The sequence below is a fragment of the Solea senegalensis genome, linkage group LG8 (assembly GCF_019176455.1).
Source record: "Solea senegalensis isolate Sse05_10M linkage group LG8, IFAPA_SoseM_1, whole genome shotgun sequence".
Lineage (NCBI taxonomy): Eukaryota > Metazoa > Chordata > Actinopteri > Pleuronectiformes > Soleidae > Solea > Solea senegalensis.
The window spans coordinates 8,932,987-8,951,488 of NC_058028.1; the positions used below are offsets into that span (position 1 = coordinate 8,932,987).

The window sequence follows — 18,502 nt, forward strand, 5'->3', positions numbered from 1 at the left end:
GCTTCCTGGAGCTCGCTGGTGGTGCTCAGATGATTGCTCATCACTATCTCTAACTCTCCTCCTCCTTCCTCTATTGGTACTGCATTTGCGTTTACTATTCTCTCTCTCACTCTAACTCTCCTCTCCCCTCCCTCTCCTGCACACACACACACACACACAGGCTCAGGCACACACACAGAAACAAATTTGAGTTCCCCTATCTGTCAGAGCCAGTTCCTCCATTTAAGATGCTGACTTGTTTATGTTCCAAAGGCAAGTGAATGACTTTTGTTCACTCTTGCGCTTTACTTTGAGGCTCGTGTTTGAGTTTTTTTCTCTTTTGCAGCAGGTGGAGGCAGCATGAAGACTGTGTAGCTGCCGATTTGTGGTTGATTGACATCTTCAAGCACGGTTTAGATCTGGAGTTTAGTCTAGTGGGTGACTGGTAGGGAGGCGGCCCTCACCCTCCAGCAGCGCTCTGCCCTGTGCCCGCTCTTGCTGTCCTGGGCACATACACACATCGAGGACACAGAGGAGGAGGAGGAGGAAGAAGAGGAGGAGGAGTAGGGTCAACCATGGAACTGTGAGGGACGCGCTCAGATGCCCAAGCGGATCACCAGTAGAGGAGGAGTGCTGCCGAGGAGAGGAGCGCTGCAATGAACAAGGCAAAGAGGTAACTAAAAAGAAACCAAGGTTAAAACCTTAGTGTCTGGTACACTGCACTCAGGCAGTGTGAGTCTTAGTATGTGTCAGCAGCAAGTGTCTGGTTTGCAGCAGGAGCGTGTGAACAAGGTTCAATCTGAAATGCACTGTGGTTTTTGCAAAGGTTCTTGTCAAGTTGATCAGAAACTGGGGCATTTTCATCTTATGTGTGTGTGTATGTGTGTGTGAGTGCCATTTACTTGAATTTATAATGTGTGTCTGCAGTGTTTCTTTTTGAAACACTGCAGACACACATTACACATACAGAGCATTAAGGCTTTGACCTGCATATCAGCGAAGAGTTTCAAATTCTTTGTGTGCACTTCACACAGTCAAGCAGTGACAGTCTGCCTGTTCACCTTTCCATGGAAAAGTCTTCTGCCACTTCAGAGGTGTGTCCTCATTTTGACATTCTTCAACACTGCTGAGGAATCTGTTGTGTTTTCACTGGTACTTTTGTTATTTTGTTTCTCCACTGTCTGTAGTTGTGATCACAGCTCTTATCAGATTTCTGGGTATAAAGAGACTGCATATGTACTCTGTGTGTGTCTCTGTATTTGTTGCCTCCTTGGGACATTTCTGGCATAAACACTGACCTTGTCAGGACTAGTAGCTCTCATGGAGACCAAGAACCTGGTCCTAATGAGGCAGAACCTTATTTCTGATGAAGTGGTTGAGTGAATTGTGGTACAGTTAAGGGTTAGGGTTAGACATTAACCTGCTATGGTTAAGGTTCTGGATAACGCTTTTTTAGTTAGGCTGTCCAAATGAATGGATGCTAATGTTAGTTCTCAAAAGGATAGCTGTGTGTGTGTCACTGTGTATCTCACGATATTAGATACAGTGAAATACCGCAATTTTGCATGGAAAAAAAATCAAAGGACGTTTCAGTCCACTCGAGGGTGCCATATGATGTCACAATATCGCGATAATATCGTATCGTGATTCGCACCCTCACGAGATATGTAACGATACAGCGATTCAGTGGCTCAATCATATAACGACACGTCTCATTTAGGGAGGGGGCAAACAGTACTACGAGAACTAGTACTATGAGAAGTGGACTGTGATAAATGTTCATTGTCAGAATAATTCTGAAAGGGAAAAATCATTTCATGCAAATCATTTGGAAAGTCTGTCTTTTCTTTTTTCTTAATATCCACAAATGCAGCCTGCATCTTTCTAATCATATATATTTTGGTATTTTTTCACAGAAAAGGTAAGTATTTGTTGTTTTGGCAAGTGCACATTTTTACAATATCAGGATAATTGTGACTGGACGTTTTCATTTTATCCCTTGCCTAATCACAATATCGAAGAATACAAAATGTCTCCACCCCGAGGAGTCACAAAGTAGTGACAGTGGTGTGTGAAACTGGCAGATATTTTTAATAAAATATCTAAATTTGGCAGCAGGATATTGAGAATCATATCTTGTGAGTCACTATATTGCTTTATGGATATTTTGTCTCACCCCTTACAGTGGTTGGTGCAGTCGCTTCATGTTGCTCCTAATGATTAATATTGCTCTCTCTAGTACATGCATCATCCACTCGATGTTGAGGGAACAAGAATGCATGGTTGTGAGAACGGAGAGCTGGAGAAAAAGAGAAGCTCACAAACAAGGCCTTCAAAGGGCCTTTGCTTCAATTAATCAATTAAGGGAAAAAAGACAGGAATTTGCATATCCCCCCGCCAGTGTGAGCACGAGAGATGTAAAGGGAGGAGGGGGGGAACTGGATGTGTGGCCAAGAGTCCTGACACGGATGGGAAGGGGAGTGAGAGGGATGTTTCCAAAGGGGAAAAAATGGTGAGGCTGTTTCCTGAAACGCTTGAATAGAGCAACGACGAAGGACAAGAGGGTGAAGGAGTCAGGAGAGAGAAGGAGGTGTGAGAGTTCATCTTAGTGCCCTGTCATTTATATGATGGACAGAGACAAGTTAATTAATGTTTGAACAAGGAGACTATTTAGGCTTTTTTTTTGTAAATCGCACACAAAGTCTGTGAACCTTCTCAGTCATCCAGGTCATCTTCAGTCGTTAGATATAGGCAACTGGACATGCTAAGGTTAGTTGAAGGTTGAAGACATTTTACCACTCAGCCCTCTCTTCAGCTCTCACAGACCTGGAGAAGCCTCTTGCACGACAGGTGAAACAGACAACAGAGAGGACAGGACAGGAGTGGGCTATGTCATACGACAACAGAAGAAATAAATAATGGTAAAAGGTGTGCTGACGCCTTTGTGTGGGCCCTGTAAACACATGCAGTGAATAAGTGAAATGAAATGTTCATTCCCAGATCTTGGTTTAACAGCCTGATGTCCACTGGGATAAAGGACTTTATGATTGTTTTAAATTCAGTGGCCTGGACATGGACATTTTATTTTCATGCTTAGATTAGCATGGTAGTTCACCTCACACTGACTTTAATAAAGAGGTCACTGATCACTGAAAGCTGTGAGGTGCTGCTGCTGCTGCTGCTGCTGCTGCTGCTGCTGCTGCTGCTGCTACCTGCCATTACATGCTCAGCATTCTGGGGGAAATTCCCCCGACAGACGTCATGACATTAATAACGTTTCCCCATCAGCACTTCTGTTCTGTAGTAACGCGTCTCCTCGTATGCGCGGTGACAGATTCACTCTGAGTCACAGAGAAAAGGACAGATGACAAGATGTAAAGGGCACTGAGATGAGAAAATCATCAATAACAAGTCAGAATATAATGTTTTTTGACTGAAGTTTATTTACTTGCGTGCTTAGGACTGCTCCTTGAGCTTTGGCCACATATGATAAATATCATTACATTTCCTTCAAATTTTAACTTGTAGATTACTCCGTAATTATTTGAGTGATAGTAACGTATAATTTGAAGCTGTTAATTGTGTCCCAGAGCATAAAAGGAAAACGCATCAGCCTCCAGAGCTGAGTATTGTAATGATTAGGAATCGCTGGCTGTTGAAAACACTGTTAAAGGTCCAGTTTATAAGAATTAGTCAAATCTAACGATAATACTGCATATTGTAACAAACAGTGTGACTCGCCCGCTCACCCCTCCCTTCTCCCAAATGCGTCAGAGAGAGAGAATTACAGTTGTGTGATGGGTTAGGGTTAGGGAAGTTTCAGTGTGTTTCACTTAAAAATGCGAAATGCAAGCTGCATGCCTTTTTCAGGCTTTTTTTACAGCCTGAAAAAAAAAACAAGGTAAAACAAGGCCCTTGCCTTAATTGCAGATAAAAATCTTAGTCTAAGGCAACAAAATGTTCAAACTAATGAGAAAAAGTGATTATTATCGTATAAGATTGATCAAAAGTGTCAACAGATGTAAGCACAGATTAATCAGCTTGGTTGTAACTTTATTCATTCTGTGCTCGTCTGTATACCATCCATACTTATCGCAGCTTACAATGACGGCATAAGACGCATTTATTATTAAATTGCCAAGATAAAGTAATACTAATCAAGTTTATTGGTCTTGTCATACCACATGCAGGATTATGTGCAGGATAACAACTACAACATACTGTATATATGTATTGTGCTATGGACCAGTCTTTAAGTTTATTATAATAATAGTAATAATAATTCATTGTGGGTAGTTCTGCCAATAAGCCCACCTATATGTAATACACTGGAGCTTTACAAACGGGGTGAGACGTGGAGTGATGAAGTGAACCGAGGCACCTTTGTTGTGTTCTTATTGTGAGGTTTTCATGTATAACACTTGTCAGTCACGTTCGCTTCATGTTGGTGTTTTCAGTCAGCAGCCGTTGTAATGAGGCGGAGAGATGTGCAGCAGGTTTCCAATCCGGCCGCACAGGGCTGGACGTACCGGGATCCAGAGAGATGGGGTCACATCCCCCCTCCCCCTCTCTTTCTCTCTCTCTCCATCAGGGTGTTTGAATCCAGGCATGACTGAGATGGGCAGTGTGTGGTGTGACACATGGAACAGCACATATGGGCTGTAGAGCAGCTTGTGGTATAAATAGATGAGTGAATGTCACCGTGTGCACCTGTATGGAACTACTGAGCATCCATGAAGAGTCTGTTTTTATGTGACTGCATGCGTATGTTGCGTTATGCACTGTGTGTGTGTGTGTGTGTGTGTGTGTTTGTGTGTGAGGGCTATGAAAATGAGCTGTTCAAACAAACAGAGGTTAAGAGAAGGGGATGTAAGTCTGGTCATTCAGGGAACTTGTCGCCAGTTCTCTGAACTCACAGTGTTTCCTGGTAATGTAATCACAACACGTTTCAGCGCGTTACGCACTCTTCAATTTCTCCACGCGTTCATGTGGACAAAATCTGAATTACGCAATTAAAAAAATGGCACGCTTTGCACATTGACCAGAAGCCATTTTTAATAATAAACAAACTTGTCAGGAAGACTCTGCATCTAAGCGTCCCCCGCTGAGTGAGGCAAAAAAAGCACATTTAAGGGTAAAAAAAGATTGAGAGGAGTTGGTTACTGGAGACAATTGTGAAATAGAGTCAGACGTTGCTAAACAGAGGCTCTGATCTGAAGAGGAAGCATTAATCACATCATGAAGCAAAGGCATCTCCTTTGGCTTTTTGATTCAGGAAGGCTTTCAAAATTGACTCACCTGCTGTTGATTCAGGGTTTTGTTTTTAAACCAAACTCAGCATCGGTACATATGCACTGAAGGTGTGGACAAATGTGTGGTCCCTACACTGTGTCTATGTCCAGGACCGTCTTAGTATTGTGTCACCAAAGTGAATCCTAAATGTCCTGTGTCAGTGGAAAAGGTGTAAATACAATTTGTTAGTAGAAATGCCTTAAAAATGTTATAAACCATTAGTTACCATAATACCACAGTCGTTTCTGAAGCTGATGAAAACATCTGTTTTTTTGGTGAAGAAATGACTTGCACTATTGACATCAAAATGTGACGTAATATTGTACTTTTTCAGCCTGACGTACAGAGAGTGTGTCTCACTACTGTTTGTTTGGCTCGCATGATAGTTCAGGCTTGTTCCGTGTGGTTGTTCAGTCAGAGGCACTGACACATACACAGCCTAAGCTACCTACGCTCTGTGCTCCGCCTGCTGCCCTCCGCGCCCTGAGAACCAGCGTGATTCAGGTGTGTCTGCTGTCAGTGAAAAAAATGGCTGGCATCAGAGACACAAAGTAAAATGGACTGTCGCCACTTAACAAAAGGCTCACCTTATAAAATCTGTCTGCTTATATATGATATCTTAAGAATAGGTTCCGTTGCTCACTCTTCGGCACCAAATTCCATAGAGAAAATCAGCGATTTTACATCACAGCACATGGGAGTTGTTGATTCACTGCTGCCTCCAGCAGTAAGCTCAAATGTGTTCATTTTTGACTTTGGTGTTTCAAATCCTTTGTTCAGATTTATTATGATGACACAAACATACTGTCCTCCTGTCAGGAGTCTAAGGAGTCTAAAAAAAAAACGAAATTAGCTTAAAATCCATCCATCTATCTTCTACCGTTTTATCCTCCACATGAGGGTCGCAGGGCGGAACTGTGCCAATCTCAGCTGACATAGGGCGATAGGTGGGGGACACCATGGACAGTTCGCCAGTCCATCACTGGGCCACATATAGAGACATATACGCATAGCTTAAAATCATATCACAATATTCCATAATTATATCACAACAATGGTTTTCGTTACGATATTTAATAGAATGTCAAAATAAAAGTGCCCGTTTTAAGATAATAAATGTTAACATTCCAAAAAATGTATTTGCGATGCAAAATGAGTCTGAATGACAAAACAGACAGAAATAAGTCGTTATAACTTGATATTAAGTGAAGGGCCACATGAAATTGATTGGGGGGCCGCGAGTTTGAGGCTTCTGGACTATGTGTTAGTTCCTCATGGAAGCACACTTTAAAAATACCTTAATATCACTTTCAGTGACCAATCATTACACCACAAGTGAAATCTGGAAAACCACCTCAAATTCAAGTGTGACGTGTTTGACAAATAATGGACTTCACTATAAACTCTGTGTGTGTGTGTGTGTGTGTGTGTGTGTGCGCGCGCTTAGAGAAACACAGAAAGCTGTGTTGTTGTTTGCTTGATGTTTCATGCTGCTTATCAGATGTGAGAAGCTGCATTTCCACAGAAGCTGACCTGAACTCACCTTATCACACTCTGCACTTCTCATTTAGGTTCTACTTATACACTCTCTCTCTATCTTTCTCTCTCAGGAAACCCAGTGAGAGCCGTGGTGTGCTGAAGAGCAGGAAACTCGTCCAGCGGAGGAGGAATACATGTCCCAGTCCTCAGGACATCACCCGGGCCCTGCAGAGCCCCAGCTCTCCCCCCAGTTCCAGCGCTGCCAGCTTGGATGAGCTCATACAGCGCTGCTTGAACTGCTTTGGTCAGTTTCTGTCTGTCTGTCTGTCTGTGTTTGCATGTGTTCCCAAAATGTGTCATGTGTCTTCACTCTTTATCACAACCAGGTTATATAAATGAGGGTCGAGGGAGAGTGAGGGGGCAATACAGAGTGGGAGAGACTGACAGGAGGGAGGGAGGTAAACAAAGGCTGGTCTTATACAATCAAGCTTTGTTCTGTTGGCCTGCAGAGGCCAACGAGCTATTCCCATGCACTGTTAAACTCTACTCTCGACTGCTCTGTTTCAGTGGCATCACTGTTGCTCACTCCACTCCAGAGAGTTTGCAATTTACCCAGGTTTTTTAAGATGTCTAGAGTCCTGCTGTCTCTACAGAAATGTAAATGTCCCAGTCTATGCTTTTATCAATGAACAGACAAGGTGCACAAAAGTACATAAATAGTGGACCAAAAATATCTGAATGGCAAGATGCCATGAGCAGGGAGGGTGTTTGGTTGTGCCAGGCATCCTTAAAGAACGAAAGATTTGGGGAAAAACATAACATAAGAATGTAATTATTTGGTAGATATGGTGGAGTAGTTGCAGGTAAATACACATACAGTATAAGAGGGATACAGACTGAGAGTAAGAGCTTAATTTGATTTGATCTTTGTCCTCTTTTACCAGCAACTTTAAAGTAATAGTATACTGCTCACTCCCTGGGAATAAAGGTTTACAGTCCTTTACTCCCAGCACCAGCGTCTGGTAAGAAAATCTGTGCTTTTACAACACAATACACAGGAGATGCTGACACACAGCACACAGCTGTAAGTTAAATTGTGTTATTTCATGATTTTGGTGTATAACCCTTAAGAGTTCCAAGGGACATTTCCTGCCATTCCGTTATTACTGTTAAGCCATTTTGGCTGTGTTGAATGACTATAGCTCAAATTTTTCCAGAGGATATTCATTTTTTAACTTTCGAACTGTCCTCCCACTTTCTTAAATTAGCCTAAAATGGCTAAGCTACACAAAAACGTACTAATTTGTTCCTAGCAGCAGAAAACGGCACCTTCCCAGAAACAGCTGTAAAAACATCATATATTAATATTTTTTTCCACTTCAAACGAGTCAGTCTTTTAAAGCTACTTCAGCCTGAAATATACAATATCAAATAGTGACCCAGTCTTTTCAAATGAGGCCGTGGTCAACTAGCAGCTCCTGTGTCCCTGCAGGTGAACAATGCCAGAAAAGACTAACAGCAAGATAAAGTAGTTAAACATATTCGATTTTATCCAGTCAGCCTTTTGGCAAGTTGATAAAAATGGTTCCCAGGCCTCGACATATGGTTTTATAAAAAAAAAATATTTTAAACTTCAGTGTATCTCAAACACCAAGGAAGCACTGCTTGTGTAACAGACAATCACACATCCTCCAGTTTAGGACTGCAAAATAAACAGAACGTCTTCTGTTACACAAGCATCTAGACCCACTTAAACTGACTGAGTGAAATGTGCTTTGGTTGTTGTTTTCATTGCTGATTTTGAACCACATTTAATTGTTCTTTGGATGTGCTGCTGTGTTTCCCTCACAGATTCGGAGGGGAAGCTCTCCAGCCCCAAAGGGTCTCAGCTGGTCCACATGACGCTGATGATGCACAGTTGGGTAGTGCCATCGCAAACGTTCGCCCAGAAACTTCTTGCCCTATATCCTCTACCGTCACACTGTGTTCTGCTCTACTCCAACCAACCAGTGCACTGTAACCTGTCACATGTTCCCAAGCACATGTCTCACAGTCATTAATCAGATCAGGAAACAGTCCTTGCTTTGTTTTGCAAAAAAAAAACAGATTTGAAGTATATACAGTGTATCCCTGCCCAGTGTTTGGTGTAGCGGTCTGTTGACATCCTTGACTTCTTTACCTATAAGGATGCTCCGTTGGACAAGAGAGGGCTGAGGCGGGCGCAGATCTGCCACCTTGTCAGGTGAGTAAAGAACAGGAGGCACATGAGCGTCTCGTTTGACACAGTGTGTGACAGAACTGGTTACCCTGCTCTATTTGTGAGTAGTAAACATAGACTCTGTCCTGCTTGGTGGCAAGGCAGTGGATCGGCCAGTTCCCAGCTGTGTTTGAGGCCGACCCACTTCTTGAGCAGACCATGGGGGACCTGTGGGCGCTGGTTCGGTCAGATGGACAGGAGACGCACTCACAGCTCATCGACACCTCCTGCTTGTGAGACATTTTCGATTTCATTCACCGTAATGAACTGGAAGGGATTTTTTCTTTTTATATAGAAAAACCCTATATTTTTGGTTCCATGTACTCCGGAAGGTCTTATTTTTGGCCTTTTGTCCTCTTTGACTCAACTTTAAAGTTATGGTTCAGGTTGCAGTTTGTGAGTTGTTGATCCACTGATGCCTCCATTATTGAATTCAAATGTGACATAAGGTTTGGACTAACCTGAGTGACACAAACTTAACAAATGAGGCAGCAGCAGACCAACAGCTCCAGGGTCCCTGCAATCAGAAAACACAGATTTGTTTGGTGCAGAAAGAGTGAGCGGCTTACAAACTCAGTTTCCAGCTGGGAAAAGCCTGACTTATGATGAGATAAAGTAGCAATCATATTCTTAAGATACGGTTGACATAAGGTGGCTTTGATTGTATTAGGTGAGGATCAAGATTCACAATGTTTATTTGCCGTTTTGTGCACAAACAGACAGTCCAGGCTCAAAGAGTCTGTGCATTAAATAGGAAAATAGAATAAGGCAAATAAATATAAGTGACTAAAATCTGCTTTTCCTTGTGTCCCTGTTGGCTGCCTTTTTTTCTATACATAGACAAACTCATTTTCTATGCCATCTGTTGTTGGTCCGGTCACCCGGCTGTGTTTTTCTAGAAACCCTCATCTGAACGTTTCCCAGGCGCCTTCACCCTCTGTGAAGAAGAGGAAGGTATCCCTGATCTTTGACCACATGGAGCCGGATGAAATGGCCGAGCATCTCAGCTACCTGGAGTTCAAGAACTTCTGTAACGTTTCAGTGAGTTCAGTGAACAAACTCTCACGATGAGGCCTTGTCGCGTTGCTATGACTTGATCTGATGTTGATGCGTCCAGTGCAAAACAAAAGCCATGACAGGTGAAAGTGAGGATCCAGACATAATACTGCAGTAACAACTGATCAATGCTACAGAGCATCTGTAAAAAAATGCATTTAATATTTAATACCGACAGCTTCAGACTAAAGAAGTGTTTTTTTCTCAGTAGATAACATGAGTTGCAGCTAGTGCAGGTTTGGCTCAAGTTTCCCTTGTTCACCTGAGTCAAAATTACTGCTGACCAGTGCCTTTCTGATTGGCCAGTTCCTGGACTACCGCAGCTACGTGGTGCGAGGCTCGGTGAGGGACAACCCGGCTCTGGAGCGGTCCGTCATGATGTGCAACGGCGTCTCACAGTGGGTCCAGCTGATGATCCTCAGCAGACACACGGCCCAGCAGCGAGCACAGGTCTTCACCAAGTTCAGCCACGTGGCTCAGGTGAGCTGCCCGAGGGATCGAACATCTCATGGATTTCTGTTTCTGGCTGCCGTGACGATCGATGATATCACTGTGCCGTTTCCTCCCGTAGAAACTTCGGGCTCTGCAGAACTTTAACACTCTCATGGCAGTAACTGGAGGCCTCTGTCACAGCTCCATCTCCCGCCTCAAAGACACCTCTAACCTGCTGCCTCCAGACATCACTAAGGTATTTCCAACTGCACGCACAACCATGAGTCTCATGAGCACAACCCATCTACAAACAAGGGTTTCCAAAACTTCAAATTGAAGGTCACGCATGTACCAATGCAACAAGCAGAGTTTGGGAAGTGCATGACCACTGTGACATAGGTGGAAGCTGTGGCACTGATATACACTGTATGGACATGAGTATTTGGACTCCTGACTATTACACCAACAGGGACTATAGTATTCAAATGCATATACGGGACATTAATATGGAATTAGTCCCTTTTTTGCAGCTATAACAGCTTCCACACTTCCACACAAGATTTTGAAGTGTTTCTATGTGAATTTGTGCCCGTTCATTCTGTAGAGCATTTATGAGGTCAGGCACTGATGTTGTACGAGACGTCTCTGGTCAAGTTCATCCCAAAGGCGCTTGATAGGGTTGAGGTCAGCACTCTGTGCGGGTCAGTCAGACAACAGTGTTGTAATGGAAAAGGACCTTCCTCAATCAGTTGGAAGCATAGCAGCGTCCAAAATGTGTTGGTATGCCGAAGCGTCGATACTGTACTTCATTGGAGATAAGGGGCCTGGCCCAAAGTCTGATTGACACAGCTGAATTCAGGTGTGGCCAAATACTTTTGTCCATATAGTGTATGTCCTAAGAGCCCTGACTGGATATAATGACCCCAAACTCTCTCCATCATCTGGTGAGGGAACACATTTATTAAATCATTAATAATAAATCCAGGTTGTTGAAACCAAATGATAAAATAATTCAACACACATTTATCATTCATTCCCTGATCTGTTTTGCCTCCGTCAGGCCCTGAGTGAGATGACGGAGCTGCTCTCCTCGCGCAGCAACTACAGCAACTACCGGCGCGTGTACAACGAGTGCAGCGGCTTCAAGGTGCCCATCCTGGGCGTCCACCTAAAGGACCTGATCTCGCTGAACGAGGCCCTGCCGGACTACATCGATGAGGAGAAGATCAACCTGAGCAAGCTGCAGCACTTGTACAGCAACATCAACGACCTGTTGGCCATTCACAGCTGCACGCCGCCCTTCGAGGCCAACAAAGACCTTCTGCATCTGCTCACAGTAAGAGGCAGAAACGGCGACCTCAATAAAAACATTCTTTTAAATAAAAAACAAGTTCATAGAGAACATTTTTAAATGATGTCCTTTTAATGCTTCAGCTCTCTCTAGATTTGTACTACACCGAGGATGAGATATATGAACTTTCATACACCAAGGAACCCAAGAACCCTAAGATCCAGGTCAGTACATGCGGCTTGATCCAACACCATCTGGCTTGCACTTATTTTCACCTTTTCACGAGAGGAGGGACATTTTTGTTGTCTCTGTGAGTGCAACATGTTCAAAACAAAAACACAGGCTCAGTGCTAAAGTACATCAAAGTGAGCCACATCAAAGTGCTGCATGTACAGAAGCGTGTCATGTGGTGGGTGTGCTCTCGTTTTTTTGCTTCTTTTCTTGTATTTGCTTCGCGTCTCATCACTGTGTGTGTGTGTGTTGATTCTCAGCCTGTAGCTCCAGTTAAACCACCGGTAGTGGCAGAGTGGGGGTCAGGGGTCACCCCCAGGCTTGACCCCGACACCATATCCAAACACGTCAAACAGATGGTGGATGTGAGTATGTGGTTCTTCAACAAAACTCCCGTCTTTCACTTCCTTATGGGCTGAAGCAGAACTAAGCCGCTGCTCTTGTTGTGCCTCAAAATATCTGACTGCTCTGTTGCCCCCTGCAGTCCATCATGAAAAACTACGACCAGAACCAAGACGGCTACATTACACTGGACGACTTTGAGAAAATAACAGCCAACTTCCCCTTCTCCTTCTGCACCCACGAAACTGACAGGTGAGGAAGCTGCAGCGAGCGCCGACGCCTCCCACCATGACAGAGAAAACAACAATGAGCTGTCGCGTGGTTTTACACAAACCTCAACTCACTGTGGAACATTTTCTGCTCAGGGAGGGACAGATCAGTCGTGAAGAAATCACCTCTTACTTCATGAGGGGAATGTCTGTATGTGCCAAGCTGGGCTACAACTTCAAAGACGCACACAACTTCCATGAAACCACGTACAAACGGCCGACGTTCTGCGACACGTGCGGGGGCTTTGTTAGTACCTTTTGTATACGGCTTATGATTTCATGTTTTCTGTTTCCACTCGGGCAAACTTGAACTTATTTGTGTCTTTTCTCTTGTAGCTGTGGGGAGTCATTAAACAGGGCTACCACTGCAAAGGTGAGATCAGGATTCATGTTGGTCCAGGTTTTGACAAATCTGGCCCCGACATTTTCTGTCAAACAAATGGCAACATATTTTTATTCAATAGTAATATAAAAAGTTCAGTATATATATGTTGTATCAACAAACTTTAAGATTTAAACTGCACTCGTACATGGTACACGCCCCTGGTACACCACCAGCACCAGGAACCAGCCTGAGACATGGAGGCTCACGCCTACTGAAAAACATGGTCGCTATTGCCTGATAAGATCTACACTAGAGGTCTCAAACTTGCGGTCCGCAGGCCATATGCAGCCCTCCAATTGATTTCATGTGGCCCACCATTTAATATCAAGTTACTTCTGTATTCGTTTTAAACCAAAAATATAAAATTTTTACAGTGAACTATATACAGTATATCGCTCCATGTCAAAACTTACACTTGTATTTTGAAATTCTGTGAACTATCATCACAAATATTGTTTGTGCAATATTTCTTTTTCTGACTGGAAATAGACGTTTGTAAACTAGTCTCTGGCACCAAAGTCCATAGAGAAAATCAACGTTTTTAGATTGCAGGGACACAGGAGCTGCTGTTTGTCTAATCTGGATAAAATAACACATTTAAATTTACGATTGGAGGCAGCAGTAGATCAGTAGCTTATGTGTCCCTGTAAACTAAAAATGTTGATTTTCTCTATGGAATTTTGGTGCAGTTGAGTTAGAGGTTTACAAAGCCAAACAAGCTTCTGTTTTCAGTTTGTGACCAAGAATGAGATAAGCATTCTTTATATAATGTAGATTTTTGTTAGGTCAGCCTTTTCTTAATTGGCTAAAATCAATGTCTCTAAAATGTCTCTCTCAAGTATCAGTTGTTTTTTTCCCGTGAAGAAGTTTAAAATTCCAGTTCCAGCCTTGACCTTTTCATCTGTGTGTGTCTCTCAGATTGTGGGATAAACTGTCACAGACACTGCAGGGATCTGGTGGGAATGGAGTGCTTAAAGAAACACAAAAACACAACTGGGTCCTGCCCATGCACCCCCGCGCCCGACCCCAGAACCAAGGGCAACAGCTGGAGTGAGTCTTCCCTCCATCACACACAGTATGCAAACCAAACACACACACACGCACACATGCACAAACCTTAATGTCCAACATTCTATGTCAGGTTCAGAGGAGGAGACTTTTGTTTTCCCCCAAAGTAACGAGACGGATCACATCAAGGGAACTCCGCTTTGGAAAAACAACACCGGTGACTGGACGCTGTCGGACCGCTCCACTCAGACGGACCCAGGAACGTGGACGCCACAGAAAAAGGACAAGAGGGGAAACAACCACAACTCCCTCGCTTATGCGTGTTCAGACAGAAAGGTGAGACGTGCCATGAGTCCCTGCGGGTTTATGAAGTTTAGGATTTTTAGAGCTTTTCTGGTCTTTTAACCTCTTTGAACCACACAAATATTGAATCAAATATCCCTTTTTGGTACAAAGTCTATAGTAAGTATCTTACACCAGTGAGTGTGTCAGGTGAAAACACTTTGGATTCTGAACATACTTGAACTTTAAGTGCGTAGCTTTTTATATCGACGCTGAAATTTGTTGTTGACGTTCTTACTGACCTTCATCTGTCAAGCGAAACTATCAGCTCTGACTAAGGGAGCGTTTATGTGTATACAGCTGCAGAGCTGGGGCAGGTGGGGGCAAGAAGCGTTTGTCCCCTCAAACTGCTGAACAACAAACAAAATTAAGTAGTAGAAGTAGAATTCACTTTGCGTTTTCAGTCAAACTCCAGCCTGTTTGCAGTCGTTGCCGTTTCCAACGTCTGTTTTGACAAAACAAATCACTTCTTGGCTACAATGCGGGAATGTCAAGTGACACGAGATCCAAACATTGCAATATTGAGAGAGCGAGGCAAAGACAGAGAGAGAGAGAGAGAGACTTAATCAGCATTTGTGTGAACTCATTTGACAGTGGTTTAAATGTAATGGGACATTTGTTGATATTTATGTTAAATTATGCACTTCAGCTTTACAAAAACAAAATAAATAAATAAAGATTACTGTAGGCACTAAATCATTTTGAATTGGTAAGCAAATCATTTCAAAAAGATGTTTGGTTAATTAATTGCAGTGTATTATTATTTAAAACATATACTGTACACAAAGTGTTTCCCAAAAGCTGCCCCCTAGTGGACTGTGGGGGTACATGAAAGGTCATTAAATATAAATACATGTATATCACTGTTTTTATTTTTCAGTTTTGTAATTCAGTTGTAAAATGTGTACAATGGATTTTAATAAATACTTTAAAAAAGGAATAAAACAAAGCCACGTCATTTAAATGATCTGTTATTTTGCTTTTATCTGACCTAGAATAGCAGGTGTCACCATATTTGTTGATCTGTGGCTTTTATTTTTGTCAGATAAAGGTCATTTTCTTTCGAGCTTCTGCGCCTAACAGATGCACACCTAACCAGTCAGAACAAGTGTTAGTAGTTGGTCTAGTCTTGTGTGTTTATAAGTCATGATTTAAGGTTTGGGTTTCAGAAGAACTCTTAAGTTTGGGAATATTCTGCAAATCTGTTTGTGGACCAAAGGTAAATCTTCCGTGGCCGATCTGTAGGTCCAGAACCAGTCCTTGGGAGTCACTGTCTTAAAGTATGAAGTGACAAGTAAAGGAGTGTTTACTGTTTTCCAGGTCAACACACTGCCACAGAGAACCCGGGGCTGCTCCATGCCCGTCGCCCTCCTGCAGGAGCAGATGGAGGAGCTGCATCTCTACGAAGACAAGAGCCGGGAACCAGACTGAGCGTTTCCCCACGTTTAACACAGACAATAACAATAATAATAATAATAATAATAATAATATTGACGCCGTCTCTGACACCAATGGTGCTGAACTGATGAGATTCACTGGCCACTGGCTTGAGTTTCAACCAGCGGTTAATAACGGACTACTTCATGTTTCAAGTGCTTGTGACAGGTTTTTCCATTTTTTTGTCTTTATAGTTTGGTTTGTTGTTCCAGCTCCAAACAAACACCTGTCTCTGTAATTTATGAACATCTTACTTTGCTCTTTTGTTCTCTGGTGCTAAGATGCAACACAACCTCAAATCCATTCGGTCATTTCAAATATGACGACGTCCAGACAAAGCACAGTGTCCTGACTCCTGATCTCATGTCCTCATGACACATACACGGTGGGGAATTAACACTAAACCCCCTCCCACAAAAAGTTATTTTGACTTTGGCAGCTACTGAACATGACGACGACAATGGTTCTATACATTTAGCTTCACATTGGATGATATGGTTATTCTCTGCGGCCTTTAAAAAGGGTACAGTGTGTGACATAGACCCTTCCAGGTTTGCTGGAAAACCTATGTAGCCTTCAGTTAGCATTAAAACTCAAATGGCGCTTTTCCACAGCACAGTTCCGGTACGGCTCAACTCGGCATGTTTTTGTTTTTTTTTGATTTTCCATTAATGATACTACCTGGTACTTTTTTAGTGCCTGCTCTGGCGAGGTTCCAAGCGAGCTGAGCCGATACTAAATGTGACATTGACAAGACTGCCGTCCACTGAGAGTGACGTCACTGGAACTCGACGTCCGACACAAGAATCAAACTGAACGATGAGGAACTGTAGATCAGTTAAAGACATAAAAATCCTGAAAACATGCGTTAATCTCCAACATTTGAAGCAAAGCAAGTGTCTAAAAATCTCAACATTTAACAGAAAGAGTCTGGTGTATTTAGTGAAAGCGCTGCTGAATGTGGCGATCCAATGATTCTGTGAGCGAATCCTTTTCCATGAACTGAGTCTAATGTTTCAGTTACACGGAAAATAACTGCTTTACAAGTCACTAGTTTGTGTCGCGTATAAAACAAAGTTTCATGCAGCCGTACTATGAAGACTCTGCCCACGTTGAAGAGGTTCTATAGTAACAGAATCAATCATGCCAAACTGTGTAGAGCCGAGCCGCGCCATGCTGGAACTGTATAGTGGAAAAGCGCCAAAAGGCTTTCCTGATATGAATATAAAAGGCTCACTCTGGGGTGATGAACAAGAATTCATACAGTCTGGTGAATTTACACCTTTATCTTCACACTATATGGACAAAAGTGTTTGACGTATTTGAAGTATTGAATTCAGGTGTTTCAATAAGGCTTTGGATTTTGGACAATGCTGTGCTTCCAACTTTGTGTCAACCGTTTGAGGAGGGTCCTTTTTCTATTCCAACATGAACAAAGCAAGGACTATAAAGTAATATAAACTACAAACATGGTTTGACGAGTTTGGTGTGGAAGAACTTGACTGACCCCTCAAATGCTCTACTGAATGAATGAATGGGCACAAATATCTTGAATGAAAGTCTTCCAAGAAGAGTGGAAGCTGTTACAGCGACAAGGGGACCAGGTCCATATTGAAGTATTTTATATGTGTTTGAATACGTCAAATACATACTGTACACCGATGAGGCGTAACGTGCAAAATGAAGTTGAAAACAGCACTGACCTGTCGAAGCCTTGACTCCACTCAACCCCCGTGCAGTGCTATGTGGCACCAAGCTGTTAGCAGCAGATCCTTTAAGTCCTGTAAGTTGCGAGGTGGGGCCTCCATGGATGGGACGTGTTTGTCCAGCACACCCCACAGATGCTCGTTTGGATTGAGATCTGGGGAATTTGGAGGCCAAGTCAACACCTCAATCTCGTTGACATCATGGTCGCAAGTTCGATTCCACCCCTGGCTAATTGTACTTGATTCCATTGTAAGTCGCTTTGGATAAAAGCGTCTGCTAAATGACATGTAATGTAATGTAATGTTGTTGTGCTCCTCAAACCGTTCCTGGACCATTTTTTCTTTGTGCCACTGTGCATTATCCTGCTGAAAGAGGCCACAGTCATCAGGGAATAGCGTTTCCATGAAAGGGTGTACATGGTCTGCAACAATGCTTAGGTGGGTGGTACGTGTGAAAGCAGGACCCAAGGTTTCACAGCAGAACATTATCCACAGCATCACAGTGCCTCTGCCGGCCTGCCTTTTTGCCATAGTGCATCCAGGTGAGTTCTGCAGGTAAGTGACGTGTTGGTGCCCGTCCATCCACTCCGTGGTCCAGTGATCTGATCCTCACATGGCCGTTGTTGGGGCTTTTGGCGGTGGACAGGAGTCAGTACCATGGGCATGTGGACTGGTCTGTGGCTATACAGCACCATATGCAACAAACTGCAATGTGTAGTCTATCAGAAGCAGCATTAACTTTTTCAGTAATTCGAGAAACAATTTGGATCAGACAACACGGGCCAGCCTTCACTCCCCACGTGCATCAATGAGCCTTGGCCACAAGTTCACCACTGTTCATTCCTTGGACCACCTTTGATAGATACTGACCACGGCAGACTGGGAACACCACACAAGAGCTGCAGTTTTGGAGACGCTCTGACCCATGTCAAACTCGCTCAAAGCCTTAAAAGTAGAGAGGACAGAGTGACGTAACAAATACATTTTCCCTGCTTC

General features: G+C 43.1%; 1 protein-coding gene across 6 annotated transcripts; it reads left to right on the forward strand.

The window, feature by feature from the left end:
- Positions 1–149: 149 nt before the first annotated feature.
- Positions 150–16,138, forward strand: rasgrp4 (RAS guanyl releasing protein 4). 6 transcript variants are annotated; one of them, XM_044031324.1, is made up of 17 exons: positions 150–652; positions 6,882–7,054; positions 8,602–8,713; positions 8,930–8,992; positions 9,109–9,240; positions 9,907–10,048; positions 10,370–10,543; positions 10,635–10,751; positions 11,556–11,831; positions 11,930–12,010; positions 12,278–12,382; positions 12,502–12,611; positions 12,725–12,875; positions 12,965–13,001; positions 13,932–14,063; positions 14,189–14,357; positions 15,684–16,138. In XM_044031324.1, exons 1-17 carry the CDS (start codon positions 636–638, stop codon positions 16,036–16,038), a joined length of 2,346 nt encoding a protein of 781 aa, XP_043887259.1. In that variant the 5' UTR covers positions 150–635; the 3' UTR covers positions 16,039–16,138. The 6 variants fall into 6 exon arrangements, with proteins under 6 accessions (XP_043887259.1, XP_043887261.1, XP_043887260.1 ...); XM_044031326.1 differs by having other exon boundaries at positions 13,932–14,088; positions 15,684–15,865; XM_044031325.1 differs by having other exon boundaries at positions 14,155–14,357; positions 15,684–15,865.
- The last annotated feature ends 2,364 nt before the right edge of the window (positions 16,139–18,502 follow it).

Excerpts from the sequence above, each read along its gene's own strand:
- rasgrp4 (XM_044031324.1), top strand. Across the intron at positions 9,241-9,906 it reads CTCATCGACACCTCCTGCTT|AAACCCTCATCTGAACGTTT; the intron begins GTGAGACATTTT and ends GTGTTTTTCTAG. Across the intron at positions 10,544-10,634 it reads AGTTCAGCCACGTGGCTCAG|AAACTTCGGGCTCTGCAGAA; the intron begins GTGAGCTGCCCG and ends TTCCTCCCGTAG.